The following is a 27,867-nucleotide window of genomic DNA, read 5'->3' as shown; positions in this document are numbered from 1 at the left end:
GGCTCAGGGGGCTGGAGAGGGCCCCCCCGGGGAAGCCTGGGGCACGTGCATGCAGGTGATGAGGTGGGTGGGCAGCGCCTGGGTGTCATGAAATATGACGAAGATGCTGGGCTGATGCAGACTGTCCACAGCGCTGTCGTAGCGCAGGAGCCCGTGGCCCGGGGCCCGCAGAGGGGGCGCCCGGAGACCCCGGCTGCCCTGCCCGTAGTCTCCGGTCAGCACTCGAGCCACGAACACCGACTTGTGGCCATCCGCGTTGGGGGGTGAGTAGCGGTCCAGTACCGACACCGAGGCCCGCTTGGCGAAGTACACTCCCTGTCCGTAGAGCGTGGCTGCGAGGCAGAGGGGCAGCAGTCAGGGTGGGGGAGGTCCAGAGGCCCCGCCCCTGCCCAGCCCGCCTCACCGTTTCGGCCGCAGAAGCTGCGGTTGAAGCCCTGCGCGCAGATGTCCGGCACGGCGGCCGCAGTGGTGCCGTGGTACAGCACTTGCTCCGCCGGTTGCTGCGTGCAGCGTTCCACCAGGCGGGCCCGGAGCAGCTGGTACTGCTGTTGCAGCAGCGGGTGGGACACGCGTGCCACCTGCCAGGCGAGTGGTGGTCAGGGCCAAGCTCTTGGAGTCCCTCCCAGGACGGAACTGCACTCAGCCACCGGGAGCCCCGGTAGAGGACTTTGGGATCTGCGAAGACCTCGGAGTCCCCATCATCCACTGTCTCGCCTCAGACAGCATCAGAGGGCTTCCGAGGAGGCCCCTGCAGGGATAGTGGCGCACCCAGAGAGGTCCGCAAATGGGCAAGCCACACCCACTCGCCAGAACGCAAGCTCTACAGCCAGCCTCTGCAGAAAAAAAGCTGGGCTGGGTACCTCCAGTGCCCTCGGAGATGCCCTCTCAGAACTGGAGCACCCAGGTGTGCGAGAAGGCCTGTGGGGCGGTGACCAACCCAGCAGTCAGCCCTAGGGCAAAAAACTCAGCCACCCAAACAGAGATTTTAAATCCTAGTTTCTTCAAAGGTATGCAAAAAAATACTGTATCTATAACATAAGACTAGCTACTATGAAAAGGAGTCCGAAAATAAGAAAGAGTTCCTATATTAGGAATGAGATTACTGCAGCCAGGCATGGTAGTAAGCCCCAGTACCTGGGAGGCTGAAACAGGAGGATTGCAAGTTTGAAGCCAACCTCAACCTCTTAGCTAGGCTCTCAGCAACTTATTGAGACCTTGTTTCAACAAAAAAAAAAAAAAAAAAAAAAAAAAGGAGCCAGGCGTGGTGGCGCACACTTATAATCCCAGCATTCGGGAGGCTGAGACCAGACGATCATGGTTTGCAGACAGCCTCAGCTACTTAGTGAGGCCCTCTGCAACTTAGTGAGACCTTTTTTCAAAATAAAAAATAAATAGGGCAGGGGGTGTAGCTTGGAGGTCAAATGCCCCTGGGTTCCATCCCCAGACCTGCAAAATAAATAAATAAGGATGGGGGTGTGATCTGGAGGTAGATGCCTCTGAGTTCCATCTTCAGCACCACCATAAAAGAAAAAAGGAATGGGGTTGCTAGTTGGGTGTGGTGCACACACCTGCGATCCCAGTACTTGGGAAGTCGACAGGAAGGTCAGAGGTGCGCAGCCAAACTCTGCAGCCTACTGAGGCTCAGCAACTTAGCGAGACACTATTTCCAAATAAAAAATAAAAGAGCTGAGGGCATATCTCAGAAGCAAAATGACCCTAGTAACACACACACACACACGCACACACACACACACACAGAGATTGCTAAACTGGAGATACAGCTGACAGAGTGCTTGCCTAGCATGTGGGAGGCCCTGGATTGGATTCCCAGCACAAAGAATAAGGAGGAGGAAGAGAGAAAGAAGGAAGGAGGTGGAAAAGAAGAAAAACAGAAGGAAAAAGGAAGAAAAAGATTATTGAACCTACTTCTGTGAGTGGCTCAGATACTGAAATGGTTAAAGCCAAAGAGACAGCTAGAGATAAGGCAGGCACCGGCACAGACCTGTAATCCCAACGCTTGGGAGGCTGAGTCAAGAGGATTGAGGTTTGAGGCCAGTATGCTATAACTTAGTGAGATCCTAGTTCAAGACAGAAAGCTAAAAGGCTGGAGTAGAACCCCAGTTTAGTGGTAGAACCTCCTGAGTTCAGTCCCCAGTAACACACACACACACACACACACACACACACACACACACTAGGAGTGGAAAATCTCCCAGTGGAATTCTTTCCAAAAAAAAAAGTTAAGAAAAAAAGAGCAAAGTCTTCAAAAATCTGAAAGTATGTTTTGAGCCTGAACTCTGTATCCCAGCCAAGAAGCTGTTAATGAAGAGTAAAGCAAATAAGGACGTGTTAGCACATGCAACAAGAGAGAAGTTTCACATCAAATGAGAGTTGCAAAATACACTAAGTATAAAAGGCGTAGCCGGGAGTGGTGTGCACGCTTGTAATCCCAGCATTGGGAGGCTGAGACCGGAGGATCACGGTTCACAGACGGCCTCAGCTACTTAGTGAGGCCCTCTGCAACTCAGTGAGACCCTGTTTCCAAATAAAGAATAAAAAAAATAGGGGAGTATAGCTCAGAGGTAGAATGAACCCTGGGTTCAATCCCCAGTACTGAAGAAAAAAAAAAACCAGTACCCTAGCAGTCATACAACACAGAAAAAATGAAAGTATAAAAATTATAACAAGCAGCCAGGCATGGTGGCACATGCTTGTAATCCCAGCATTTGGGAGGCTGAGACAGGAGGATCCGGGTTTACATCCAGCCTCAGCCACTACATGAGGCCCTCTGCAACTTAGTGAGACCCTGTTTCAAAATAAAGAATAAAAAATAGGGCTGGAGGTATAGCTCAAAGGTAGAATGCCCCTGGGTTCCATCCCCCGTACTGGAAAAAAAAAAATTGTAACAGGCTTTAAATCCTAGACTATTCTCTTTCATAAAAACAGTTTTTGTTATTTAGGGTTTTTTTTTCCTTTTCTTTTTTTTTTTCTGGTACTGGGGATTGAACCTAGGGGTATTCTATCTCTGAGCTACACCCCAGACCTTTTTATTTATTATTTACTTTTGGTGTCGGGCATTAAACCCAGGGTTGTTCTACCTCTGAGCTATATCTACAACTCTTTTATTTTTTTATTATTTTGAGACAGGGTCTTGTTAAATTGCTGAGTACCTCACTAAGGTGCTGAGGCTGACCTTTAACCTATGATCTACTCTCTTGATCTCAGCCTCCCAAATCCTGGGAATTACAGGTGCACACCACCTGTAACTTTTTAATTTTTGTTGTATGTTTAGTCATACATCTTAATGGGGTACAAGATGGTAGGACATACATGCACACATCACTCAGCCCTTCCCCACATCCGGCCCCATTCCCTCCTCCTACCTTACTGACTGTGAATGTTCATCCTCCCATCCCCTCAGGTCGCCGTATAAGTTCATCTAAGGTTTCTCCTTCCTGTAGAGTTCCTCCTATGACCCTTTTTCTCCCCAGCATCCACATATTAGGCACCCAGCTTTATTATTTATCCTGTAATGTTGCTGAGGGCCTCATTAGGTTGCCAAGGCTAGCCTAAAACCTGTGATCCTCCTGTCTCAGCCTCCCAAGTACTGGAATTAGATGCACCTGGTCCATGGGACACAGTTTTAGTAACCAGGACTTAATTTATCTTGCTATGGCTCAATGGAAGGTATTTTCTTCATTATCATAGTGCATCTATCAACCTGTGGCCCAAGTTGATACTAGCACCCAGGCTTCACCATATTAGAGTTACAGAATACAATATGGAGTGTGTTTATTAGCCTTGGCTACATAATAAAAGAACAATGTAGCTGACCAAACTGTGAGATGGAAGAGGGTGATGGTGGTAGTGGTGATGGTGGAGGTAATGGTGATGATGGTGGTGAGCGACTGAGCCAGGTGGTGCGCCTCTGAGGAAGCCGGAGGTTTTGCATTTCTGACCAGGTGGAGCCTGACACAGCCGGCCCCACACCCAACTTTGAGCGTCAAAAGCGTGGCGTTCCTGCCCAGTCTCAGCAGCCCAGCGACCCACGTTCTCTGTCCCCCGCCGTCTGTGGCCAGCCCCTCTGTGGGTGCTTCCCACAGCTCTGAGCACACTCAGTCTTCTGGTGAGAAGCCTCTCTAGACTCCTCACCCCCCGGCCCCCTCCTTCCTAGCCTAGTTCGGGGTTCCTGCCCTCATATCCTGCTGACTCTTTGCCCCACACACTGACTTCCTGACCCTTGCTCCTCGGGCCTTCCTTTGGGTAGGAGAGCTGCTGCGGGCCCTGCCCCTCGCCCCGCCCGTGTCTCCAGCACACACCCCTGGCCTCCCCATCACTCCTCAGCTGCCTGGCAGGCTGGGGCTCCAGTGGTTCCACTCGGGCTCCCCCATCTGTCCCCGGTCTTTTTTGTGTGGTGCTGAGAATTGAACCACACAGGGGTGCTCTACCATGGGCTACAACCCCAACCCTATTTTAGTTTGGGTTTTTTTAATTTTATTTTCTATAAGTGGAACATATTGAGAGTGGTGTACACTTATACTGTGCTCCATGCCCTTCTCCTTCTGTGCTTGACTGACCTCACTTAACATAATGCTCTCCAGCTCCTTCCATCTTCTTGCAAATACTATTATTTTATTTTTCTTTATAGCTGAATAGAATTCCATTGTGTGTAGTTTTTATTTTGAAACAGGATCTTGCTAATCCACTGTGCACTGGCCTCAAACCTGTGATTCTCCTGTCTCAGCCTCCCAAATACTGGGATTACAGGCATGCCCAGCTATTCCCAGTCCTTTTTGAAAACATATGCATGTTCGGGGTTGCCAAATGCAGCAAGTAAGAATATAGAAAGGGGCTGGAGATGCAGCTCAGTGGTAGAGCACTTGCCTAGCATGCTAGGGGCCCTGAGTTTGATCCCTAGCCCCACAAAACACACGATGGATGGATGGATGGATGGATGGATGGATGGATGGATGGATGGAAGAGACTGCCATGCTGCAGCGAGCCTGGGCCCTCCCTGCTAAAGTGGCCCCCAGAAGAGAACAAGGTACACATTTTTGGGAACAAGCAACCCTCACTGTGGCCACAGGATGGCATCACCCCTCCATGACCCAGATAAGGAAACTAAACCAGCCCCGCCGTCCCTGCGGGGAGTCTACATCAGCCTCCACAGGCCCGGCAGATCCCCTCCAACCTCATACCCTCTTCTCCCACCCAGACTGTGCCCTCTGAGCAGGGACCAAGGCTGGGCAGCCCTAGGGCTCCCTGAGTCCACATCCGCTCCAGCCAGCTGACCCTGAGGCCAAGTGACAGCTCCAGGCTGGCCTCCACGAGGTCAGAAGACAGAGTTAGGGCCAGACTCACCCGGATGATGCGGATCCTGCTGTGGGCCGCGTCCAGGGTGTCACAGAAGGCCCTCGCAACTTCCTGGAACTCTTCGGTGCTCTCTGCCAGGTCCTCTAGCTTGCCCAAGTGCCCCTTCAGCCTTTGCTCTGGCACTACCACGGTGAGAGAACATGTCAGGGCCATGCCTGGGGAACTGGTCCAACAGGCAGCCCAGCCCCCTCTCCCAGCCCAAAGCACAGACTTACAGGTGGTGTGTGAGGTTGCCAAGGAAACGGCCAAACTCTGATCGCAGGGGCCAGCGAGCAGCGCAGCCAGGTGGCGGGCCGCACGGGCAGGCTGGGCTCCGAAGCCACGGAGGACGGTGTGGTTGTCATGGGGGGCAACGCTCACGCTGTGACACTGCTCCAGACGATCACTCAGCTCTGTGGATAGCGCCCGCCCCTGGTGCCTCACCGTCTCCTCCTGCAGGTGCGACTCCAGGGCAGCTTCGAGTGCCTGGTTCAGCTCATCCAGGTCCTGCTCAAAGGGCATGTGCACCAGCAGCTGGGCACCCCTGCCGGCACCCTGAGCCGGGTACTCTTCCGCTTCCGACGGGGGCTGCTCCAAAAGAGAGAGGGCCAGGGCGCGCCTTAGCGCGGCGGCCTCTTCCTGCCTGGCCACCTGGCTCGGAGGCTCCAGGGACCTCTGGAGGGCCAGCTGCAGCGAGGCCTCCTCCTCCAGCCGGCCAGGCACCCTGCTGCTAGGGGCCATGGGGCCCTTCCCAGCCTCGGGTCCTTTCTCCTCCTCTCCAGGAGGCGCCTCCTCCTCTGGCTGCTCCTCAAGCTCCTCCTCATCTACCTCCAGGGGCATCCAGCCTTCCCCATCTAGGCCCTCCAGGGTGGCCAGCAGCTCTCGGACCTCCTCTGGGGGTAGAGAGAGGCCACTGGGTCAGGAGTCAGGCCCAGCCATCGTAGCACCAGAGCATATGACATGTCAGAACAGCTGAAAGACGCAGAGTGCGCTGGGGAACATGGGGTGGGCCTGGAGGAGCTGCTGGGCGGGAGGGAGTGCAGGCAAGGCAGAGGGTGAGATCGAGAGAGGACCGCGGATGCTCTGGGGTCTCCAGGAGCCCTACCCAGGCTCACATTCTCCTGGTCGCTGCCTGTACCGTCTGGGGGCCACTGGGTATTGCCATGGCCAGGGAGAACCTGGAGGGCCTCCGTGGGATCCACCTGTGGGGAGAACATCAGGGTCACCAGCCTCTGAGTGAGGGTAGGGGCACTGAGCCTGAGGTCTGGGGGTGAGAAAGGGGAAGGGTAGGCAGAACTCCATGTCTACCTCTTCAGGATCCATGTCCAAGGTGGTGCCAGTCAGACGTTCTGTCCCAAAGACACACTGGAACCGAGCCTCCAGCCCCTGAAGAAGGCGCTGCCCCTCCACCCCCTGGAGGAACCTGGCACTGCCCGGGTGCTTCAGGCTTATCACATGGCAGCTAATGCCACCCAGCAGACTCTGCAGTAGCTCCTGAGCTGCCTGGCACAGGGCTCGCACTCCACAGAGCTGCCGGGCCAAGAGGGAGGAGGGGCTGTAAGTTCAGGGCACGAGAAAGGTACCCACAGCCTCGGTGAGAGAGGGCATGGGTAGGAAATTCCACAGGGCCACTTACCCGAAAGCCAGTCACATCTGTCCCTTCAAGTGGGAAGAGAGCGATGTCCCCCAGGCTGGCAAGAAGGTCCTCGTGATAAAGCTGCAGGAAGCGCATTGCCCCTGGCTCCATCGACAGCACGGACTCCACCATCTCCTCCTGCCTCGGTGAGCCCACGGCAATTCCCACCAGTTCCTCCTGTCCCCTTGGCCCCGTGGGTCCTGGGCCCGTGGGCTCCACCTGCCCCTGCGACTTCCTAGAGCGCTCCACTGGGCCCACTCGGCCTGCAGGCCCCACAGGCCCTGGACCCCCCAGCCCAGCCTGCTCCAGAGACTCCAGAGGCCCCAGACTTATGGGCTCCCCCTGTTCCTGCACCCCTGCAGGCTCCAGGCTCACTAAGCCCTCTTGCTCCAGAGATCCCATGTGCTCCAAGCCGGCTGGCCCTGCCTGATGACCTGTCCTCAGAGATCCTCCCAACGGCCCTGGATCCTCCCCAGAACCCACAGCCACAGTCCCTGCACCCTTGAGGGCCCCCAGGAGAGCATGCTCCACAGCCTGGGGCCCCAGTGTGGACGGGTTCTCCTCTGCACCACTCTCGGCAAGTTCCTCAGGCTCCAGGACGTCATAGTGGGGCACGAGGCTCAGCTCTGAGCCCTGCAGCCAGTGGCTCCGCTGCAGCACCCGCTCAGCCGCTTGAGGAGGGAAGGAACAGAGAGCCATGAGGAGGGCTCTCTGCGGGGAGGAGGAGTCCCGCTGGGCCTGCCCAGCCCACTCACCCTGCCACTGCTGGAAGGAGACCACCGTGCCCAGCTGCCAAGGCAGGCTGCGAAGGCCCTCCAGGGGTCCCCCGCCACTGCGGCGCTCGTTCTCCAGGTACAGCTCCAGCAGCAGCGGGTCCACGGGCAGCGGGCTGCCCACCACACGCACCGCTCGGGCCCAGGGCACCCAGGTCAGGGACACCGCCGCCCCATCCATATCCAGGTTCCGAGCTTGCTCCTCCAGGACACAGACTTCTGTGGGAAGGTTCAAGTCAGCCGGGATGCCACCAGTGCCCAGTGCCTCTGCCCGTCCCCCTCTCACCTGCCTCCGAAAGAGGAAGGGGCAGCTGGACCAGGACCCGGTCAGGCCGCGGGCTGGCCAGGGCCTGGCATGGCCCAACTGGGTGTCCAATGGCACCCAGCAGAGCCTGGACATGCTGCTCCAGGCGCGGGGGCACCGTGTCAGGTGGCAGTCCTTGGAGGAGCAGGCGGGCAGGAGCACGTGGCGGGGCTGGCCGCAGGCTCAGCCTGGCACCATGGAGTTGGTGTTCTGCCTGGGCCAAGACCCTCTCGGCATCTGGGAGCGAAGGCAGGGTGTCAGGGCTGTCAGAACCTCCGGGACCCAGGCTGCCTCCCCCAGCCGGCCCCTCACCTGAGGGCTCCTGAAAGGTAAGGATCCCTCCACAGCCAAGCCTGTTCCAGCTGGACACGGGCCCCCCGCCAGAGCGTCTGCGGTTCTCAAAGTAGAGCAGGAGCAGCTCCTCGGGCAGGTCAGGGGGCAGCCCCCGCAGCTCCACCGCAGCCATCAGGCCCTGGGTTGGGAGCCCAGAGGCCCATTCACCCTCTCTCCCGGCCCTCCCCTCCCCTCCTTGGTGCCCCCCTGCGGGCAGCCCCACACCCCGCGCTGACTCTCCAGGCCTTTAGGCGGGCTCCCGGCCTGGGGCGGGCGGGGCGAAAGCCGGCAAGCAGAGAAAGCAAAAGCGAAAGTGACTGAGGTGAGAGGGAGGAAGGGGCCGGCCTGCTGGGGCTGCTGCTGCTGCTGTGGCCGCACACACCCACTGCGGTCCTGCTCAGGCCCCCCCACCGCCCACCGGGAGGCGCCTGCCAGGCTCACCCTCAGGCCCCCCACTGGCCGGGGGCCCACTCCAGCCCCTGGCTGCCAGGGTCAACAGGGTGTCCTCCGGCCACCCTCCCTCCCTCTATGGCCTGTCAGTGACCAGTGGCCCTCTCCACTAAGGCACCTGGGCACCTGAGTCACTGTCCCCAGGCCCCTGTGGCCTGCTCTCCCCTCTCCTCCATGCAGCAGCGTGGTCTCCAGGCCCGCCCCTGGCTGAGACTAGCCTTTGGTCCCCCCCTCCCACTGGTCAGCCAGGCCCAACGCCCAAGTGCTGAAGGCCGGCAGCTCCATCTGCACCCAAGAGCACGCGTCTCCCTGGAGACCCCTTCCTGTGGCTCCCGGCCCTCCTCTGCCCATTTCTTCCCATGTTCTACACCGTCCTCACAACAGACCGCAGGTGCTCCGGAACCTACATCATCTAGCCCCCTGTCCTTTTCATAGGGCTCCTCACCGTGTGTGTGGTGCTGGGGGTGGAACCCAGGAGCATTCTACTCTTAGCTACACCTTCAGCCCCATTCTTTATGTTGAAATAGGGTTTCACTAAGTTGCTGAGGGCCTCGCTAAGCTGCTGAGGCTGGCATTAAACCTGTGATCCTCCTGTCCAGCCTCTCAAGTACTGGGGTTACAGACATGCGCCTCCACACCTGGCTAGAACTCACTGGCTTTCAACACGCTGTACGCACTGTACAGCACCACGCGATCCCAGCTGCAAAGGGTCTGCCGTAAGCATCGTGCACTGAAGCAGCTCACGCTACTGCCAGAGGGTTAACTCTCCAGGGATTTCTGTGAACCAGTTAAACTGGTGGTAGCTTGAGCTCGACCACGGCTGGGAGCACTTATATACAACAGGTACGTGCAATGCTACATATCAGGGCGCCCCTCACGGGATCCAGTTGCTTAGCATTGAACCAGCAGACCTTGGGCACAGGAGAGCCTTCTCCCAACCACTGCCTAGCCTAGAAGAGGCCAGCCTCCCGAGAGCTGGGGAGCACTGGAAGGGCCCCATGCTACAGGTGAGGCTCCTGTGCAGATGACCAGGAGGCCACCGGAGGCGCCCCTGCCGGCAGGCAGCAACTTCTCAGGAGGCCCTCCAGAGCCAAGGCAAGAAGTTACCAGTTCTGCTATGCCTCTACGCCTCAGCCCCTCACAGGGCACGACAGCGCGTGGGAATGGGTGAGGACAAGAGGCCTTGCATGGTGCCAGGCACTTTGGTCTCCATGACTGGCATGCAGAAAGGGGGCTTTAAAGGATCCGGCCAGTGGGGCACAGTGGTGCATTCCTATAATCCCAGGACTTGGGAGGCTGAAGACAAGAGTATTTCAGTTTTGAGGCCAGCCTCAACAATTCGCTGAGACTCTCAGCAACTTAGCCAGACCCCATTTCAAAATAATAAAGTACTCCAGGTATGGTGGCTCACCCTTGTAATCCCAGCATTCGGGAGGCTGAGACAGGAGGATCGCGGTTCGCGGACAGCCTCAGCTACTTAGTGAGGCCATCTGCAACTCAGTGAGACCCTGTTTCAAATTTAGAATAAAAAAAAAACAAGGCAAGTGGTGTATCTTGGAGGTTGAATGCCCCTGGGTTCCATCCCCCAGACCTGCAAATACATACATATATATATATATATATATATATATATATATATATATATAGTGTGTGTGTGTGTGTGTGTGTTTGTGTGTAGAGAGAGAAAAAATAGGGCTGGGAGTATAGCTTGGAGGTAGAATGGCCCCAGGTTCTATCCCTAGTACTGCAATAATAATAATAATAATAATAATAATAATAATAATAATGATGATGATGATGATGTGCTGGGGCCAGGTGTGGTGACATGTGCTTGTAATCCTAGTATTTGTGAGGTAAGACAGAAGGATAGCAAGTTTGTAGCCAGCCTTAGCAACTCAGTGAGGACCTGTTAGAAAAAGAAAAAATAAATATAGGGCTAGGGTATAGCTCAGGGTAGAATGCCCTTGGGTTAAATCCCCAGTACCTCAAATAAATAAATAAATAAATAAATAAATAAATAGAATAAAATAGGGCTGGGGGTGTAGCTCAGAGGTAGAACACCCCTGGGTTCCATTCCCAGCATAAAATAAGGATTCGGCCTCTGGGTTTCAGATAAACTTGGATTAAAAGGTAAAGAGAATGCTGTATTTTAAGGCAAAGAAAGAATGGAGAGTAGCTGTCGGCTTCGGCAAATCCTCACGTAGGAATCAATGTCTCTGAAAGGCAAACTAGCAGGACAGGCCCCAGGCTCCGGGGTTAAGCTTCCTAGTCTGACCCCACCCTGGCCGAATGTGGGCCAAGCCTCTCTGGCCCGGGAGGCCTAGAGTTGCCAGCAGGTCGGCCACGCGCAGAGGTGAACCTGCTTTCGTATGTCTGTTTGGTGGTACTGGGGATGGAACCCGGGGGGTTCTACCTCTGAGCTACAGCCCCAGCCCTGTTTTTATTTCGAAACAGGGTCTCGCTCGGGTGCTGAGAGCCTCACTCTTTGCTCAGGCTGGTCTCCAACCCTCGACCCTCCCGTCCCAGCCTCCCAAGTACAGGAGGCAGGTGCCGGCTGAGCCTGGCTGGACCCCGCAGAAGCCTGGGCGGCCACAGGCCCCGCCCCTCGCCGTCACAAAGCCCCGCCCCGCCGTCGCGAGGCCCCGCCCCGCCGTCGCGAGGCCCCGCCCCGCCGTCGCGAGGCCCCGCCCCGTCACCAGGCCCCGCTGCGTCTCCTCCGCCGCAGGCGCGGGCCCAGCCGAGCCGGCCGCCGAGCGGGTGCGGGTGCGGACGCCCCGGCCATCACCGCGCGGCCGCGCCGCGGGCACCGTGCGCACCGGCCCGAGGCGCCCGGGAGCCGTGAGTGCCCGGCCCGAGCCCGGTGAGCCTGCGGCCGCCGGGCCGCCGCCCCGCTCGGCTCGGCCAGCGGTCCCTCGGGCTCGCGGCCCGCCGCGCCCGGGACGGCGACGGGGTGGGGGCGGGGAGCGGGGCGGCGCGGGGCAGGGGGGCCCGCCGTCCTGGCTCAGCGGCGGCCCGGCCCCGTCTCCCCGGGCCCGCTTTGTTCCCGCTTCCATCCCCCACACACCCCCGCACCGCGGTTCCTGCGTCCCCCACCGCAGGCAGCCGGCGGCCGATCGGGCCTGCTGCCCGCCCCGGGCCCCACGGACGCTCCGTCCCGCGCCGGGGAGGGGGTCGGGCCGCGCTGGTCACAGATGGCGTGGGGATTTCCTGGGATGGAAATAGCCGGCGGCTCTGGCCCCGTCAAGCTGCTTAGGGGGCGGGATGGGGAGGGGAGGGCACACCCCCACGCGTCCCCGCCGCGCCTCGAGTCCTCTGGGCTGAGCTCCGACGGGAGGGGGCCGCGGCGGCCGGGAGAAGCCCTCCAGAGCTCCCGAGGGTGACAGCTCTGCCCTCCGCCCTGGCCCATCCCCCCCCTCCAGGGTCGGCCAGAGCAGCCCCTCCCAGGCCCCGCTCCGCTCACCGCGCGGTCACTCGGCCTTCACCCGCTCCCCCTGGGCACTCGCCGCCCGCGACCAGGGTCGTGGTCCCCTTCTTCCTCGTAGGTTCCTGGCAGCAGGTGGGGCCACCACCGGCCGGGTTCCAGCGACCATTATGCAGGGCTGACTGTTCTCTCTCTCTCCTCTAGAGGCAGCCGGCAGAACCTGAGGCCATGTCCCATGAAAAGAGTTTCTTGGTGTCTGGGGACAACTACCCTCCCCCCAACCCTGGATATCCTGGGGGGCCCCAGCCCCCCATGCCTCCCTATGCTCAGCCCCCCTACCCCGGGGCCCCTTACCCACAGGCCCCTTTCCAGCCCTCCCCTTATGGCCAGCCAGCGTATCCTCATGGCCCCAGCCCCTATCCCCAAGGGGGCTACCCACAAGGGCCCTACCCCCAAGGGGGCTACCCGCAGGGGCCCTACCCCCAAGGGGGCTACCCGCAGGGGCCCTACCCGCAGAGTCCCTTCCCTCCAAACCCCTATGGACAACCGCAGCCCTTCCAGGCACAAGACCCTGACTGTGAGTGGCAGGGCCGGGTGGGGCGGGGGCAAGGGCACAGCCTCCCTGCACTGGCACAGCGCTGACCCAGCCCCTGTGCCCCCAGCACCGCCACTTGGGAACTACCAGGAGGAGGGGCCCCCATCCTACTATGACAACCAGGACTTCCCCGCCACCAACTGGGGTGACAAGAGCATCCGGCAGGCCTTCATCCGCAAGGTAAGGCCGTGTGTGTGTGTGTGTGTGTGTGTGTGTGTGTGTGTGTGTGTGTGTGTGTGTGACAAGAGCATCCGGCAGGCCTTCATCCGCAAGGTAAGGCCGTGTGTGTGTGTGTGTGTGTGTGTGTGTGTGTGTGTGGCCGTGTGTGTGTGTGGGGGGGATTCTGGCGGGCTCAGGGCGGAGCCCTGACTTTCTCCCTCTCCAGGTGTTCCTGGTGCTGACCCTGCAGCTCTCCGTGACGCTGTCCACAGTGGCTGTGTTCACTTTCGTTGGAGAGGTGAAGGGCTTTGTCCGGGAGAATGTCTGGACATACTATGTCTCCTATGCCATCTTCTTCATCTCCCTCATTGCGCTCAGCTGTTGTGGGGAATTCCGGCGAAAGCACCCCTGGAACCTTGTGGCACTGGTAACCCCCAACCCTGACCCCAGGCCCCGGGCCCACGGAGCAGGGGCGGAGGTGTGGGGAAGGCCGGGAGCAGCCCTGTATACCCAGCGCTGGTGCGGGCCTTTTCTCCCACAGTCAGTCCTGACCGTCAGCCTGTCCTACATGGTGGGCATGATCGCCAGCTTCTACAACACCGAGGCGGTCATCATGGCAGTCGGCATCACCACAGTTGTCTGCTTCACAGTGGTCATTTTCTCCATGCAGGTGAGGGGCCTCGAGGCAGGGCTGTGGCCCTGGGCCCAGAGGCTTTCTCAGGGCCTGGCAGCCACAGCCCCTGTCCCCTGCTGTCCTCCCAGACCCGCTATGACTTCACCTCGTGCATGGGCGTGCTCCTGGTGAGCATGGTGGTGCTCTTCATCTTCGCCATCCTCTGCATCTTCATCCGGAACCGCATCCTGGAGATCGTGTACGCCTCCTTGGGCGCCCTGCTCTTCACTTGTGTGAGTGAGGGGCAGAAGGCGTCGAGGGGGGGCGCCGGACAGGCAGATGGGCTGTGCCTCAGCACTGCTGTGCTGTCGCCCCCAGTTCCTGGCAGTGGATACCCAGCTGCTGCTGGGGAACAAGCAGCTGTCCCTGAGCCCAGAGGAGTACGTGTTTGCAGCACTGAACCTGTACACAGACATCATCAACATCTTCCTGTACATTCTCACCATCATCGGCCGTGCCAAGGAGTAGCCTGTGCCCCAGCTCGCTGTGCCCTGCTCAGGTGGCATGGCTAGCCTGGACCCTTCCCTGGGCATAACGATGCCAGCTGTACTTCCCCCTCTCGGGCCCCAGGCACAGCCGGGGGCAGAGGGAACCCCTCCCTGACCTCCTGTATGTATACTGCAAGTGTTTCCGTTGGACCCAGTGGCCACAGCATGGCCCTTTCTAGCCCTCCTGCCCCTGCCGCAGGGCCACAGGGCTGCGTTTCTGTGCCACCTCCTGTCCATTCATTGCTGCATGAGCCCTGTCTGCCAGCCCCCGCCCCCGGGTCTGGGGGCGATACCAGGTCCCCGGGGAGAGGGATTGAGCCAAGAGGTGAGGGTGCACGTCTTTCCTCCCGTCCAGCTCCCCGGCCTGGCATAGAGAATCTCCTTCCTCCCCACCTCCACCTGGAGCACTGCCCTTGGAGATATGTAGGGTGGGGGCTCATTCCTGTGCTGAGCCCCAAGAGCAGAAAAGATGGCATGTTTCGGGAAGGAGGGTGCCTTCCTCTTGTCCTGGTGTCATTAAAATTCCAATAAATGGGACCTTCTGCTCTCCGCTTCCATGTCTCTGCTCACTGCTACCTCCCCCAGGAGGTGGGCAGGGGTCACAGTCACCTGGCTGGTAAGGGCACACAGGCATTCTCAAGGGGGTTAGCGACAGCAGCTAAGATGCCAGAGACTGACCCCAGAGCCGCCTGCATGCCAGGCAAGCTCTCTGCCCCAAGCCCCACCCCAGCCCGCGCTGCCAGCCCCGTTTTAAGATGTGTACTGGAATTCCAGCGGATGGACAGGGACCCCGAGCCGCTCAGGTATCAGGCCACATCCCTTGGCTTGGCACCCAGCCATCTGCCCTCAGGCTCAGCCCGGCCCTGGCCTTGTGCTGATCCCCCAGGTGGCTCCACACTGCAGTGCTGTCTCTGTCCACAGGGCTGACTTCCTCAAATGCGGAGCAGGGCAGCGAGGGCCTCCCTTCCCCTTCCTTCCCTCTGGCGGCGGCTGCTTAAGCAGGTGAGCTAGTGCCGGGCTGGTTCTTTCTGATGGGCATTCTCATAGAATGGGGCAGGTGCCTGACTAGGAGAAGGAACCAGCCCAGGACTAGCCCACAGACAGGCCCTGCACAGCTGTACACTAGGAAGAGAAAAGCGGACCATCCTAGCAGTTAAAGACAGCATCATTGTCCCAGGAGTTGGGAGGCTGAGACAGAAGGATCACACACAGGTTTGAAGCCTGCTTCGGCAACTTAGCAAGGTCTCCAACAACTTAGACCCGGTTTCAAAATTAAAAAAGAAAACAGGGCTGGGCATGTAGCTCAGAGGTAGAATGCCTGGCTTCAATACTCAGTACTGAAAAAGAAAAATAATGAGTCACCAGAGGAGGGAGGAGGGGCCCAGGAATCGTCAAGCAAAATGTGCGAGGGACAGCGCTTTCTCAAAAAGTTCTGCACTTTTCAAATTCTTGACTGAGGGGAAGGGACTCCCTGAGGACGGCCAGGGTCTGGAGGTGTGGGCCAGAACCAAGGGGGCTGGAGCGAAGACCTTACTACGAGAGAGAAGTTGGGCCGGACACAAAGAGCGAGGACCTGGGCCTGTCCTGTCAGTGAAGAGCATTCAGGCGGGAGCTGCCGCTGGGTTTGTGTTCAGGAAAATGAACCCAGAAAAAGAAGGTACAGAAGTCTGAGGCTGAGGGTGGGTGAAGAGAGCAGCAAGGAAGCCGTCGCGATATGCCGGGAGGAGCTACAGGCAGTGGGGGGCGTCGGGAGACAGCTCTACTGCAGAGGCAGCAGGCTTGTGCAGAGCGAGGGGAGCAGAGGCCTTCCCACCTGCTGAGACGGCTAGAGCCCAAGGCAGGCTGGGAAGACCGATCGCGGTGCTCCCGTTGATGCCCAGAGCCCAGAGGGACCAGAGCAACCGTGAGGCCACCACGTTGACTTTTCAGGTGGGAAAGAAATCAGGTCCCAACACCCAGGAACTGGCCTCACACTCACAGATAGAGCCCTTGGTGCTGCTAGAAGCTGGTATCGTGAGCATAGATAGAGCCCTTGGTGCTGCTAGGAGCTGGCCTGGCACTCACAGATAGTGGCCTCAATATCCTCCTGCTCAAAATATAAACAATTTCACAGAACATCGTCAGTAGACAAGGTGACTCTGTTAACATGATCAAGAAAAAAATAAGATCCTTCTGTAATCGTGTCCAAACATAGACAGAACACAGGCATCCTCCCAGCCATCAGAAAGACCAAATGGCCTTATCCTGGCCGGCCAAAGTGACTGCTGCCCCTCACTGACGGCTTCACTCTCACTGCAGTTTCTCCTTCCAAATATGATGTATTGCAACAGCCCAGTACCCATTACTGAATGACCGCTGCTTCCTCAGCCCTCCCCCAGCTTACCCAACTTGGTCCTTTGCTGGACTTCCCATAAGCAAGTCCTTCCTACCCTCTTCCAGTGACTCTCCAGGCCCCTCCGTGGTCACCTTTGCCCTCACCTCCATGAGCAGAAATCCAACTCAGTCGACCACAGGTGTGCTCTAGTGGGTTTCATGGGAGAATGTTACACAGTTATCCCTATGAAAGCCAAAGAAGACAAATTTACTTACCTTCCTCTCTCCCTCCCCCTCTTTTTTTTGTGGCACTGGAGATGGAACCCAGGAACATTCTACCTCCAAACTACTACACCCCAAGCCGGGTGCGGTGGCGCGCGCTTGTAATCCCCACGCTTGGGAGGCGGAGACAGGAGGATCACGCTGGTTCGAAGCCAGCTGGCTTTAAGAGACCCTGTTTCCGAATTTAAAAAAAAGTATAAAATAGGTCTGGGAGTGTAGCCCAGAGATAAAAGGGCTTCCAGGAACCCCAGTACCACCAAAAAAAAAAAAAAAAAAAAAAGCCGGGCGTGGTGGCGCACGCTTGTAATCCCCGCTCTTGGGAGGCTGAGACAGGAGGATCGCGCAGGTTCGAAGCCAGCCTCAGCTACTTAGTGAGGCTTTCAGCAACTTAGTGAAACCCTGTTTCCAAAAAATATATAAAAAAGGTCTGGGAGTATAGCCCAGAGGTAGAAAGCCTCTGGGTTCCACCCCCAGTACCACACACACTAAAAAAACTACTACACCCCAGCTATCTCTTTTTTTTTGGGGGGGGGGACTGGGATGTAGCTCAGTGGCAATGTGCTTGCCTGGCAAGTGCACTGCCCTGGGTTTGATCCCCAATCCAATAAAAGACACACTTTTTTTTGTGTGTGTGTGTGGATCTGGGGATGGAACCCAGGAATGTTTGACCTCTGAGCTATACCCCCTGCCCTATTTTTATTCTTTATTTTGAAACAGGATCTCACTAAGTTGCGGAGGGCCTCACTAAGTAGCTGAGGTTGTCCACAAAACCAGATCTTCTTGTCTCAGCCTCCCAAATGCTGGGATTACAAGTGTGTGCCACCACACCCAGCTTAGCAAGTGTTTTTTAACTGAAATAGGGCTGGAGCTGGAGCTCCATTGTAGAATGCCCCTGGATGCTTTCATCCTAAGTACCACCACACACACACACACACACACACACACACACACACACACACACACACAAATGTCAGCCAGATGTGGTGGCACATGCTTGTAATCCCAGTACTTGGGAGGTCGAGACAGGAGAATCGTAGGTTCAAGCCGAGCCTCAGCTACTTAGTGAGGCCCTCCACACCTTAGTGAGATCCTGTTTCAAAATAAAGAATGAAAAACTAGGGCTAGGGGCGTAGCTCAGAGGTAGAAAGCCCCTGGGTTCCATCCCCAGTAACACGCATGTGCACACGCGCACGCGTGCGTGCGCGCACACACACACACACACACACACACACACACAGAAAGAAAGAATAAAAAAGATGGGCAGGAGGTAAAGTTCAGTGGTAGAATGTTCACCTAGCATGCGCAAAACCCAAGGTTCAATCTCCAGCACTGCAAAAAAATTTTTTGTGTGTGGTACTGGCGATTGAACCAGGGGCTTTCTACCTCTGGGCTATACTCCCAGACCTATTTTTATATTTTATTAGAAACAGGGTCTTGCCAGGCGTGGTGGCGCACGCTTGTAATCCCCGCGCTTGGGAGGCAGAGACAGGAGGATCGCGCAGGTTCGAAGCCAGCGGCACACGCTGGCTTAGGAGACCCTGTTTCCAAACAAAAATGTAAAAGTAGATCTGGGAGTGTAGCCCAGAGATAAAAGGGCTTCCAGGAACCCCAGTACCACAAAAAAAAAAAAGAAAAAAGAAAGAAAGAAAGAAAAGAAAAGAAAAGAAAAGAAGGAAAGAAACAGGGTCTCGCTAAGTTGCCAAGAACCTCACTAAGTAGCTGAAGCTAGCTTCAAACATGCATAATCCACCTGTCTCAGCCTCCCAAGTACTGGGATTACAAGCATGCACCACCATGCTCAGCTCACTGCAAAAAATTTTTTAAGCCAGGTGTGGTGGCGCACACTTGTTATCCCAGCATTTGGGAGGCTAAGACCCGAGAATCATGGTTCGTGGTTAGCCTCACGTGTAACCCTTTTTTGTGGGTGTAGCTCGGAGATCAAATGCCCCTGGGTTCCATCCCCATACCCACACACACACAAAAATTTTTAATGAAAGAAGAAGAAAAAAAGCAGAAAAGACACCACCAAGCATTGGAGAGGATAGAGAGAAATTAGAACACTTGGGTACTGTCAATAGGAACATAAAATGGTACAGTGTTATGGGAAACAGGATGGTAGTTCCTCAAATAACTAAAAATAGAATTACCAGATGACCTAGCAATTCAGCTTTTAGGTTTATACTTTAGAGAACTAGAAACATCCATGTCCATAGCAACATTATTTGCAATAGCTAAACAGGCTCAGTGGCTAAATCAAATGTGGTGCAGCCATATGACAGACTATCACTAAGCCTCGAAAGGAAGGAGATTCTGACATAGGCTACAACATGCACGAGCCTCGAAACATTACGCTAAGTTAGACAGAAATAACATGATTTCACCTGGGTATGGTGGTACATGCCTAAAACCCAGCACCTGGGAGGCTGGAGACAGGACCATTGCAGGTTTGAGGTCAGCATCAGCAATGTAGTGAGGCCCTCCACAACTTAGTAAGACTGTGTTTCAAAAAAATAAATAACGACCGGGCGTGGTGGGGCACGCTCGTAATCCCTGCGCTTGGGAGGCAGAGACAGGAAGATCGCGCAGGTTCGAAGCCAACCGCGCTGGCTTAGGAGACCCTGTTCCCAAATAAAAAATATAAAAAGTAGGCCTGGGAGTGTAGCCCGGAGGTAGAAGGGCTTCCAGGAACCCCCGTGCCACCAAATAATAAACAAACAAATAAAGTGGAGCGGGGCATAGTGGCGCACACTTGTAATCCCAGCATTCCGGAGGCTGAAACAGGAGGATCACGGTTCGCAGCCAACCTCAGCTACTTAACAAGGCCCTCTGCAACTCAGTGAGACCCTGTTTCAAACATTAAAAGGACTAAAAAATAGGGCTGGGGGGTGTAGCTCAGAGGTAGAATGCCCCTGGGTTCCATCCCCAGTATCATGAATGAATGAATGAATGAATGAATGAATAAATAAAAGGGGCTGGGGGTATAGCTCAGAGGTATTTCCAGTACACCCCACACATAAACACACATCACAGAGACAGAAAATAGAATGGTGGTTCCAAGAGCTGGGAATAAGAGGGAATGAAGAGTTACTGGTACTCCGTGGTGGTACGTGCCTGTAATCCCAGTACTTGGGAGTCTGCGACGGGAGGACTGCAAGGGTTAAGGCCAGTATGTAGTAACTTAGTGAGACTCTGTTTCAAAATAAAAAAATAAAAAGAGCTAGAGATATAGCTTGGAGATAGAATGGCCCTGGGTACAATTCCTAGTATCTCCCCAAAAGTGGTTAAGATGGTAAATTATATGCTATGTGTGTGTGTGTGTATATATATATATATTTTGTGTGTGTGTGTGTGGTACTGGGGTTCCTGGAAGCCCTTCTACCTCCAGGATACACTCCCAGACCTATTTTTTTATATTTTGAAACAGAGTCTTGTAAGCCAGCGCGGCTGGCTTCGAACCTGCGCAATCCTCCTGTCTCTGCCTCCCAAGCGCAGGGATTACAAGCGTGCGCCACCACGCCCGACTTATGCTATATATATTTTATCACAACTTTTTATTTTAGTGTGTGTCTGTGTGTGTGAGTGATACTGGGGACTGAACCCAGGTATTCTACTTCTGAACTACAACCCTAACCCTATTTTATTTATTATTTTGAAACAGAGTCTTGCTAAATTATCATGCTCTGACCTTGAACCTGCAATCCTCCTGTCTCAGCCTCCCAAGTACTATGACTACAGGCATATACCAGTGTACCTGGTTATTTTTATCACAATTGAAAAACAAAAATTTTAAGTAATAGGGACCTAATGAAAATTTTAAGTATGGTTTTACATATGTTAAATGTTTAAGAAATATATAAATATTGCCAAGCATGATGGCACATGTCTGTAATCCCAGTATTTGGGAGGCTGAGATGGGAGGATGACCAGTTCCAGGCATTCTAACCCTGCGCTACATCCCAACCTCAGCAACTTGAGTGAGGTCCTGTTTCAAAATAAAACTCAAAAAGAAATTGGCTGGGAGTGGATCATCCTGTCAAAGTTATTCACCTTCTGGCTTTCAGGTTTTCGGTAAATGGGAATAAGTGTGGAGAAATAGAAGCTCTAATACATTGTTGGTGGGATTGCAAGTTGGTGCGACCACTTTGGAGGACAGTATAGAAGATTCTCAAAAGAAGGAAAAAGAACTTACCCTATGATCCAGCAATACCACCTCTGGGTGTCTACCAGAAAGAATGAAAACCAAAATACCAAACTAATGCATGAGCAACCATGGTCATAGCTGCACAGTTCACCATTGCCAAACTGTGAACCAGCCGAGATGGCCTTCAACGGATGAGTGGATTTCAAAACGATGGGATATGTACACAATGGAATTTTGCCCAGCCATAAGGGAGAACAAAATTATAGCATTTGCAGTGAAATGTCACAAAAAAAATAAGAAATCAGATGCTTTTCTTAATGTGCAAACTATTAGGGAGAAATGGGTGACAGGAGGAACTCTAGATGAAGAAGGGACCCTCTAGAGGAGCAGTGAAGGTGACATATCTGAGGGGATAGAGGGAGGAGAAGGGGAACTCTTTAAAGCAACCAGGTGTGGTGGCGCATGCTTGTAATCCCAGAATTTGGGAGGCTGAGACCAGAGGATCATGGTTCGCGGACAGCCTCAGCTACTTAGTGAGGCCCTCTGAAACTCAGTGAGACCCGGTTTCAAAATAAAGAATAAAAAATAGGACAGGGGGTGTAGCTTGGAGGTTGAATGCTCCTGGGTTCCATTCCCCAAACCCGCAAAAAAAAAAAAAAAAAAAAGAAAGAAAGGAAGGAAGGAAGGAAGAAAGAAAGAAAGAAAGAAAGAAAGAAAGAAAGAAAGAAACTCTTTAAAGCACACGATATACTTAAACATATCAAAGTCAATCAGGAAAGCCGGGCGTGGTAGCACCCTTGTAATCCCAGCATTCGGGAGGCTGAGACCAGAGGATCGTAGTTTGCGGACAGCCTCAGCTACTTAGTGAGGCCCTCTGCAACTTAGGAATAAGAAATAAAAAATGGGGAAGAGGGTGTAGCTCGGAGGTCAAATGCCCCTTGGTTCCATCCCCAGACCTGAAAAACAAAAACAAACAAAAAACAAAAAGTCAATCAGGAAGCCAAGCATGGGTAGTAGGGAGGGGAAGGGAGGGGTTAGAGACTGGGTAGGGGCTGACTGGGTTATGTGTGCATGTATATCTCCACAAGTTTTTTTTTTTTTTTTTCCCATTGAAATGTATGACTATAATGCACCAAAAAAATTTTATTTAAAAAAAAAAAGAAGCGGGGTGTAGTGGTGCACTCTTGTAATCCCAGTACTTGGGGAGGCTGAGGCAGAAGGATGGCAGGTGTGCTGCCAGCCTCAGCTACTTAGCAAGGCTCTCCACAACTTAGTGAGACCGTTTCAGATAAAGAATAAAAAATAGGGCTGAGAGTGTATCTTGGAGGTAGAAGGTCCCTAGGTTCAATCCCTAGTACCACAAAAATAAATAAACTAAAAAATAAAATTGAGCTGGGCTGTAGCTCAGGGGTAGAATGCCTTTGGGTTTGATACCCAGTACCAAACACACCACACACACACACACACACACACACACACACACACACACACACACACAAATACTACAATAAATACGGCACTTACTATGAAAAAGATCTGACGCTTGCTTGTGAGTGGGGATTACTGGGAAGTGAGTTCTCTAAAATGGTGGAAAGCTGTGAATCCAGGTGTGGCCACACGCGGCACGTGGTCAGCTGGTGCTCACCTGACGTCTTGGCTCGTATGTTCCTATGTGGTGGTGTTCTGTCTGACAGGGTACAGTTCTTCTTTCTTGTTTTGGGGGTTGTTTTGTTGTGTTGTGGTACTGGGGATGGAACCTAGGGCATTCTATCTCTGAGCTATACTCTAGCCTTATTTTTATTATTTATTTATCTGTATTTATTGTGGTGCTGGGGATTGAACTCAGGGGCATTCTACCTCTGAGCTACACCTTCAGCTCCTATTTATTTATTTTTTTGTTGTTGTTTTGAAATAAGGTCTCCCTAAGGCATGCAGGTCCTCACTAAGTTGCTGAGGCTGGCCGTGAGCCGTGATCCTCCTGTCTCAGCCTCCCGAGTACTGGGATTCCAGGTGTGCGCCACCACGCCCGGCCTGCTTTCTATCTTCACATTATGGACAAAATTAGAGGGTTTGTAGAAATCTTCACTTCTTTTTGTGTGTGTGTGTGTGTGTGTGTGGTACTGGGGTTCCTGGAAGCCCTCCTACCTCCGGGCTACACTCCCAGACCTATTTTTACATTTTTTTTTATTTGGAAACAGGGTCTCCTAAGCCAGCGCGCGTGGCTGGCTTCAAACCTGCGCGATCCTCCTGTCTCTGCCTCCCAAGCGCGGGGATTCCAAGTGTGCGCCACCACGCCCGGCTCAGAAATCTTCACTTCTGATCTGGCTGAAGAAGGGAGAAGAGGAGAGGCATCCTCCCATGACTAGAGAGAAGAGGCTGACCAAAGTGTGAGGGCAAAGTGGGGCGTCCCAAGGGCAGCGCCTGCCAGGTCAATCTGGCCGGAGCCTGGCCAGGATGGCTTCTTAGAGGACTGACCATGCTATGCTTCATGGTGTTCAACTTTGAGCCTTTATACAGGTCTCCCTAACTCTGCACTCTCCACACACACTTGCTGCCTTCTAAACAATACTTTGTAAAAAGCAGCAAGGAATCAACAACACACGGAAGTCACCAAGGTTGCAAAGCCTGACAGAGACCTCCTGGTCTCTGCCCTGACAAGCCGGAAAAGCTACCCCAGCCCCAGAGCTAACTCTGCAGTCCTACAGCCCGGCAGCCCTGTGGGAGGGCAGAGGCCGGGGCAGGTGACAGAGGGGCCTGCTGGGGGACTGGAAGTGTGAGGTCCCTGCAGGCGGCTGCCTCATCCGTGGAGCAGAGTAGTCACCTGCACCTGGTTGGCTGATGAACACCTGGTTTCAACATCTGAGACTCAGGTTCTTCACCTGCCTCCCAGAGCTGCGGAGGAAGGTGGGGATGAGTGAGTCAGAGAAGCTGGGGCCGGGGGTCTGTAGGCACACAAGAAAAGCAGGTCAGAGACTAGGATGCCTGCATCGGGCCCTGCCCTTGGGAGCTGGGAATATGGAGAAAGTAACTGTGCAAGCCAGGCAGGGCGCTGCATGCTCATAGCCCAGTACTTGGGAGGCCAAGACAGGAGGATCGCAGGCTCAAGGCCAACATGAAACAACTTAGCAAAACCCTGTTTCAAAAATTTTTTTAAAAAGGGCTGGGATTAGCTCAGTGGTAGAGGGCCTGGGTTCAACCCAAGAGGGAAAGGAAGGAAGGCAGGCTCGGGACGCCACTGCCCTAACCCGCGGCCACAGTACTCACTCTCTGCCTAGTGTGGGTTGTTGGGATGCCACAACAGTGCCTTGCATACAACACATATTAGCCATCCCCTTTCATGGTCCGAAGAGTAAGAGAGGGGTAGAGAGAAATCGCTGCAGACGCCCAGCAGGGTGTTGGCAATCAAGGGCCAGCTAGAGCTGTGGGAACCCACATTGGACAGATCCTCCCAGGAAGTCCCTGTTGGCAGGAGGACATGACCACACGCAGGCAGGCCAGGAGGGGAAGAGCGGCCGCAGCAGGCAGGATTCAAGTGGTCACAGGTCAGTGCCGCTGGGCTTTCCTGGCCACTGCAGTATGCGGCTACTTCCCAGGGTGCCTCTCAGCATCCCTGGGCAGAACATCACAGCCTGTCCGTGCAGATGGGAAGTAAAAGGCAGCAATGGGTGTGGACCAAAGGAATCCAAGTTAGAGACCCCAGTTCTTTAGCAACTCTGTGCCTTGAAAAAATAGTTTGAAGCCGGGAATGGTTGCGCACGCTTGTAATCCCGGCTTTTGGGAGGCTGAGACAGGAGGATCATGGTTTGTAGACAGCCTCAGCTACTCAGTGAAGCCCTTCACAACTCAGTGAGACTCTGTTTCAAAATAAAGAATAAAAAATAGGGCTGGAGGGCCGGGCGTGGTGGCGCACGCTTGTAATCCCCGCACTTGGGAGGCGGAGACAGGAGGATCGTGCAGGTTCGAAGCCAGCGGCGCTGGCGTAAGAGACCCTGTTTCAAAAAATATAAAATAGGTCTGGGAGCATAGCCCGGAGGTAGAAGGGCTTCCAGGAACCCCAGTACCACCAAAAAAAAAAAAAAAAAAATAGTGCTGGAGGTATAGCTCAGAGGTAGAATGTCCCTGGGTTCTATCCCCAGTACCACAACACACACAAAAAAAAAGTAGCTTAAAGCTGGGCATGGTGGCATATGCTTGTAATCCAAGTACTTGGGAGGCTGAAATAGTGGGATCGCAGAATTGAGGACAGCCTCAGCAAAGAGAGATTTTCATCCACCTAGCAACACCCTGTTTCAAAATAAAAATAGAAAATGGGGCCGGCTGGTGGTATACCTCAGATGTAGAATGCCCTGGGTTCAATCCCTAGTGCCACACACACACACACACACACACACACACACACACACACACACAGTGTTTGAGAAGGAAGCTTGCCAAGCCTGAGCATCCCAGGCCAAGAGGAAGCAAAGACCCTCAAAGGACTCGCCAAGCTGAGTGCTGAGCTGCGTCCAATGAGGCAGACTTGAAGAGAGACAAGCTGTGCAGAACCCAGCGTCCCGAGACCGTCCAGCGCCTCGACTCGGCATAAGCGAGGACAACACTGAGGCTCGACCGGAGCAGTGACTAAGGAGCCCCTGAGGGAGGCAGACCCTGAGCGGGCGCCAGGAGGTGCCGTCACTCCAGCAGGCCCAGCTCCCCACAGCCGAGAATCCCGGCGCATCCCCAAGTGACTGCAAGAGCGCGGACAGCTGGACTGAGGAGGCACCGGGACCCCAAACCTCCCTCTCTTCACACTCTCACCCGCCATGTCCAATCCAAATGGAGATTTGGATACCAGAGGATACTGTGCACATATAACCAAATTAATAAAGTTGAGCTTGGTGTGGTGGCGCACGCTTGTAATCCCAGTACCTGGGAGGCTGATACTGGAGGATCGCGGTTCAAGGACAGCCTCTACTACTTAGTGAGGCCCTCTGCAACTTAGTGAGACCCTGTTTCAAAATAAGGAATAAGAACAGGGCGTGGTGGCGCATGCTTGTAATCCCAGCATATGGGAGGCTGAGACAGGAGGATCACACAGGTTAGAAGCCAGCCTCAGCTACTTAGTGAGACACTGTTTCTCCAAAAAAAGTATAAAATAGGTCTGGGAGTATAGCCCGGAGGTAGAAAAGCCCCGGGGTTTCACCCCCAGTACCACTGAAAGAAAGGAAGAAAGAAAAAAAATAGGGCTGGGGTGTCCTCAGAGGTAGAATGCCCCTGGGTTCCATTCCCAGTACCATAAAAAAAAAAAAAAAAAGGAAATCAGAGCAGAGAGAGGAGATAGACCTGAGACAGGAGGAGAGCAGGCTGCAGCTCAATACTTTGGGGGAGCCTTTGAGGACCTCCGCTGCTGCCGTTCGCAGAGAGCAGGGGCCACAGTCTCCCCTAGCACCAGGGTGCGAGAGAGGAAAAGAGATGGTGAAGGCCACAGCTCTGTCCAAGCCCCGGAAGCGCGGTGCCCTCTCTCTCCCCGCTTCACCTCCCCAGACCCGTCAGAACTGCAGTTGGCCCAAGCACTCTGCTCGCCTGAGCAGCCTGTGCGATGTCGCTAAGACTTCTAAGTCCCCGGAGCCTGGGCGCTTCTCACGCCAGGCTCATCTGACCTCCCGGCGGCATGGGCTCCCCGTGTTACTGCTTCATAGGCTTGAAATAGCCTCTGCATGTAGCCTCCTCAGCCCGGCGCCCCAGCCGCCCCTGGTCCCCATGGGCTTTTCTGCTTTCTGGCCTCTGCAGCCCTGCCCCGCTCTTCTGGCAGCAGAAGGCCCATTCCTTCCACCAGCTGTCATGGAGAATCTGGTGACTCCGAAATGTCTATCCGACCCTGCAGCAGGCTCTGCCCGGGGCCCTGGAGCAGCAGCCCCCAGCTTCCTTCACTTCATCCTTGGCCTGATACGTGCAGAATCTCTGCTCTAAACTCGGTGCTCCTCCCTGTTGCTCTGTTATAACCGACTCCATCACCCAGAAAGGCAAGGCTGTCCCTGCCCGTGGCCCGCCTCCACGCCCACCCCGCCGCCCTGCCCGCTGCCTCCCCCACGCACCGTGCGCAGAGGACCACAGAGGCCTCCTGCACGCCACTCACAGCTCCTGGCCCTCTAGTCCATCCCACACCCTCCCTCACAGCCCTGGGGCTTCCGAGGACACAGGATGAAGGTCAATTCAAGGTCACGACCTGGGCCTCCATCCTTGTCCAGCATGGACACAACTCTCCTCACTCAGTCCCAGCGTCCCTGAGAGTCCTTGCACAGAGGCCTGCCCCATGGCCCCAGAAAGCTCTCCCCACGCTTGCTGCCCCTCCTCACCTGACCTTTGCACAGCCCCAGCCCCAGCACCACGCACTCCTCCCAGGGCGACTCAACATGCACGTGTGTTCATCTGACCATTGCGCTTACACACGGTAGGGGTGCCAGGCAGGGACGACACCTGCTTATGGCTGGCACGGAACATCCAATGCCCGACACAATGCCTGGCACAGTTGGTGAGGGAAGCGGTGCTGGTACAAAGGAAAACAGAGGTGGTGTATTCGTCAAAGGCTTTTTATATGAGGACATTTATTTTAAGGAATTGGTCCACACAACAGTGAAAGCTAGAAAGTCCAAATTCTGTAGGGTAGAGCCATGTGTGCGGCACAGACCTGCAATCTCAGTACTTGGAGGCTGAGATAGGAGGATCACAGGTTCAAGGACAGACTCAGCAACTTAGTGAGGCAAAAATAAATAAATAAATAAATAAATAATAAAAAATCTATAAGGCAAGCTGGAAACTATAGAAGGCTTTCTTTCTTTTGCTTTTTTTTTTTTTTTTTTTTGGTGGTGGTACTGGGGATGGAACCCTTCTACCTCTCTGGGCTACACTCCCAGAACTTTTTTTTTTGGGGGGGGGCAGGTCTGGAGATGGAACCCAGGGGCATTTGA

At 54.7% G+C, this 27,867-nt stretch overlaps 2 protein-coding genes across 2 annotated transcripts; one reads left to right on the top strand and one right to left on the bottom strand.

Moving 5' to 3' along the window:
* Nucleotides 1–3: 3 nt before the first annotated feature.
* On the bottom strand, nt 4–8,531 carry PARP10 (poly(ADP-ribose) polymerase family member 10; the record flags this gene model as incomplete). The annotated part of the gene is made up of 10 exons (XM_080694139.1): nt 4–332; nt 404–578; nt 5,362–5,495; nt 5,589–6,245; nt 6,458–6,554; nt 6,661–6,882; nt 6,989–7,659; nt 7,744–7,980; nt 8,048–8,302; nt 8,378–8,531. The coding sequence occupies 10 exons, from the start codon at nt 8,529–8,531 to the stop codon at nt 4–6; spliced, it is 2,931 nt and encodes a 976-aa protein (XP_080550265.1).
* A 3,966-nt stretch (nt 8,532–12,497) lies between these two features.
* Nucleotides 12,498–14,164, top strand: GRINA (glutamate ionotropic receptor NMDA type subunit associated protein 1; the record flags this gene model as incomplete). The annotated part of the gene is made up of 6 exons (XM_080693528.1): nt 12,498–12,846; nt 12,932–13,044; nt 13,250–13,450; nt 13,565–13,693; nt 13,786–13,929; nt 14,015–14,164. The coding sequence occupies 6 exons, from the start codon at nt 12,498–12,500 to the stop codon at nt 14,162–14,164; spliced, it is 1,086 nt and encodes a 361-aa protein (XP_080549654.1).
* Between the last annotated feature and the right edge of the window lie 13,703 nt (nt 14,165–27,867).

Source organism: Muscardinus avellanarius (assembly GCF_963383645.1).
Source record: "Muscardinus avellanarius genome assembly, chromosome: 4".
Taxonomy (NCBI): domain Eukaryota; kingdom Metazoa; phylum Chordata; class Mammalia; order Rodentia; family Gliridae; genus Muscardinus; species Muscardinus avellanarius.
The sequence above is the reverse complement of the archived record's forward strand: the minus strand, read 5'-3'. Positions and strand labels throughout refer to the sequence as shown.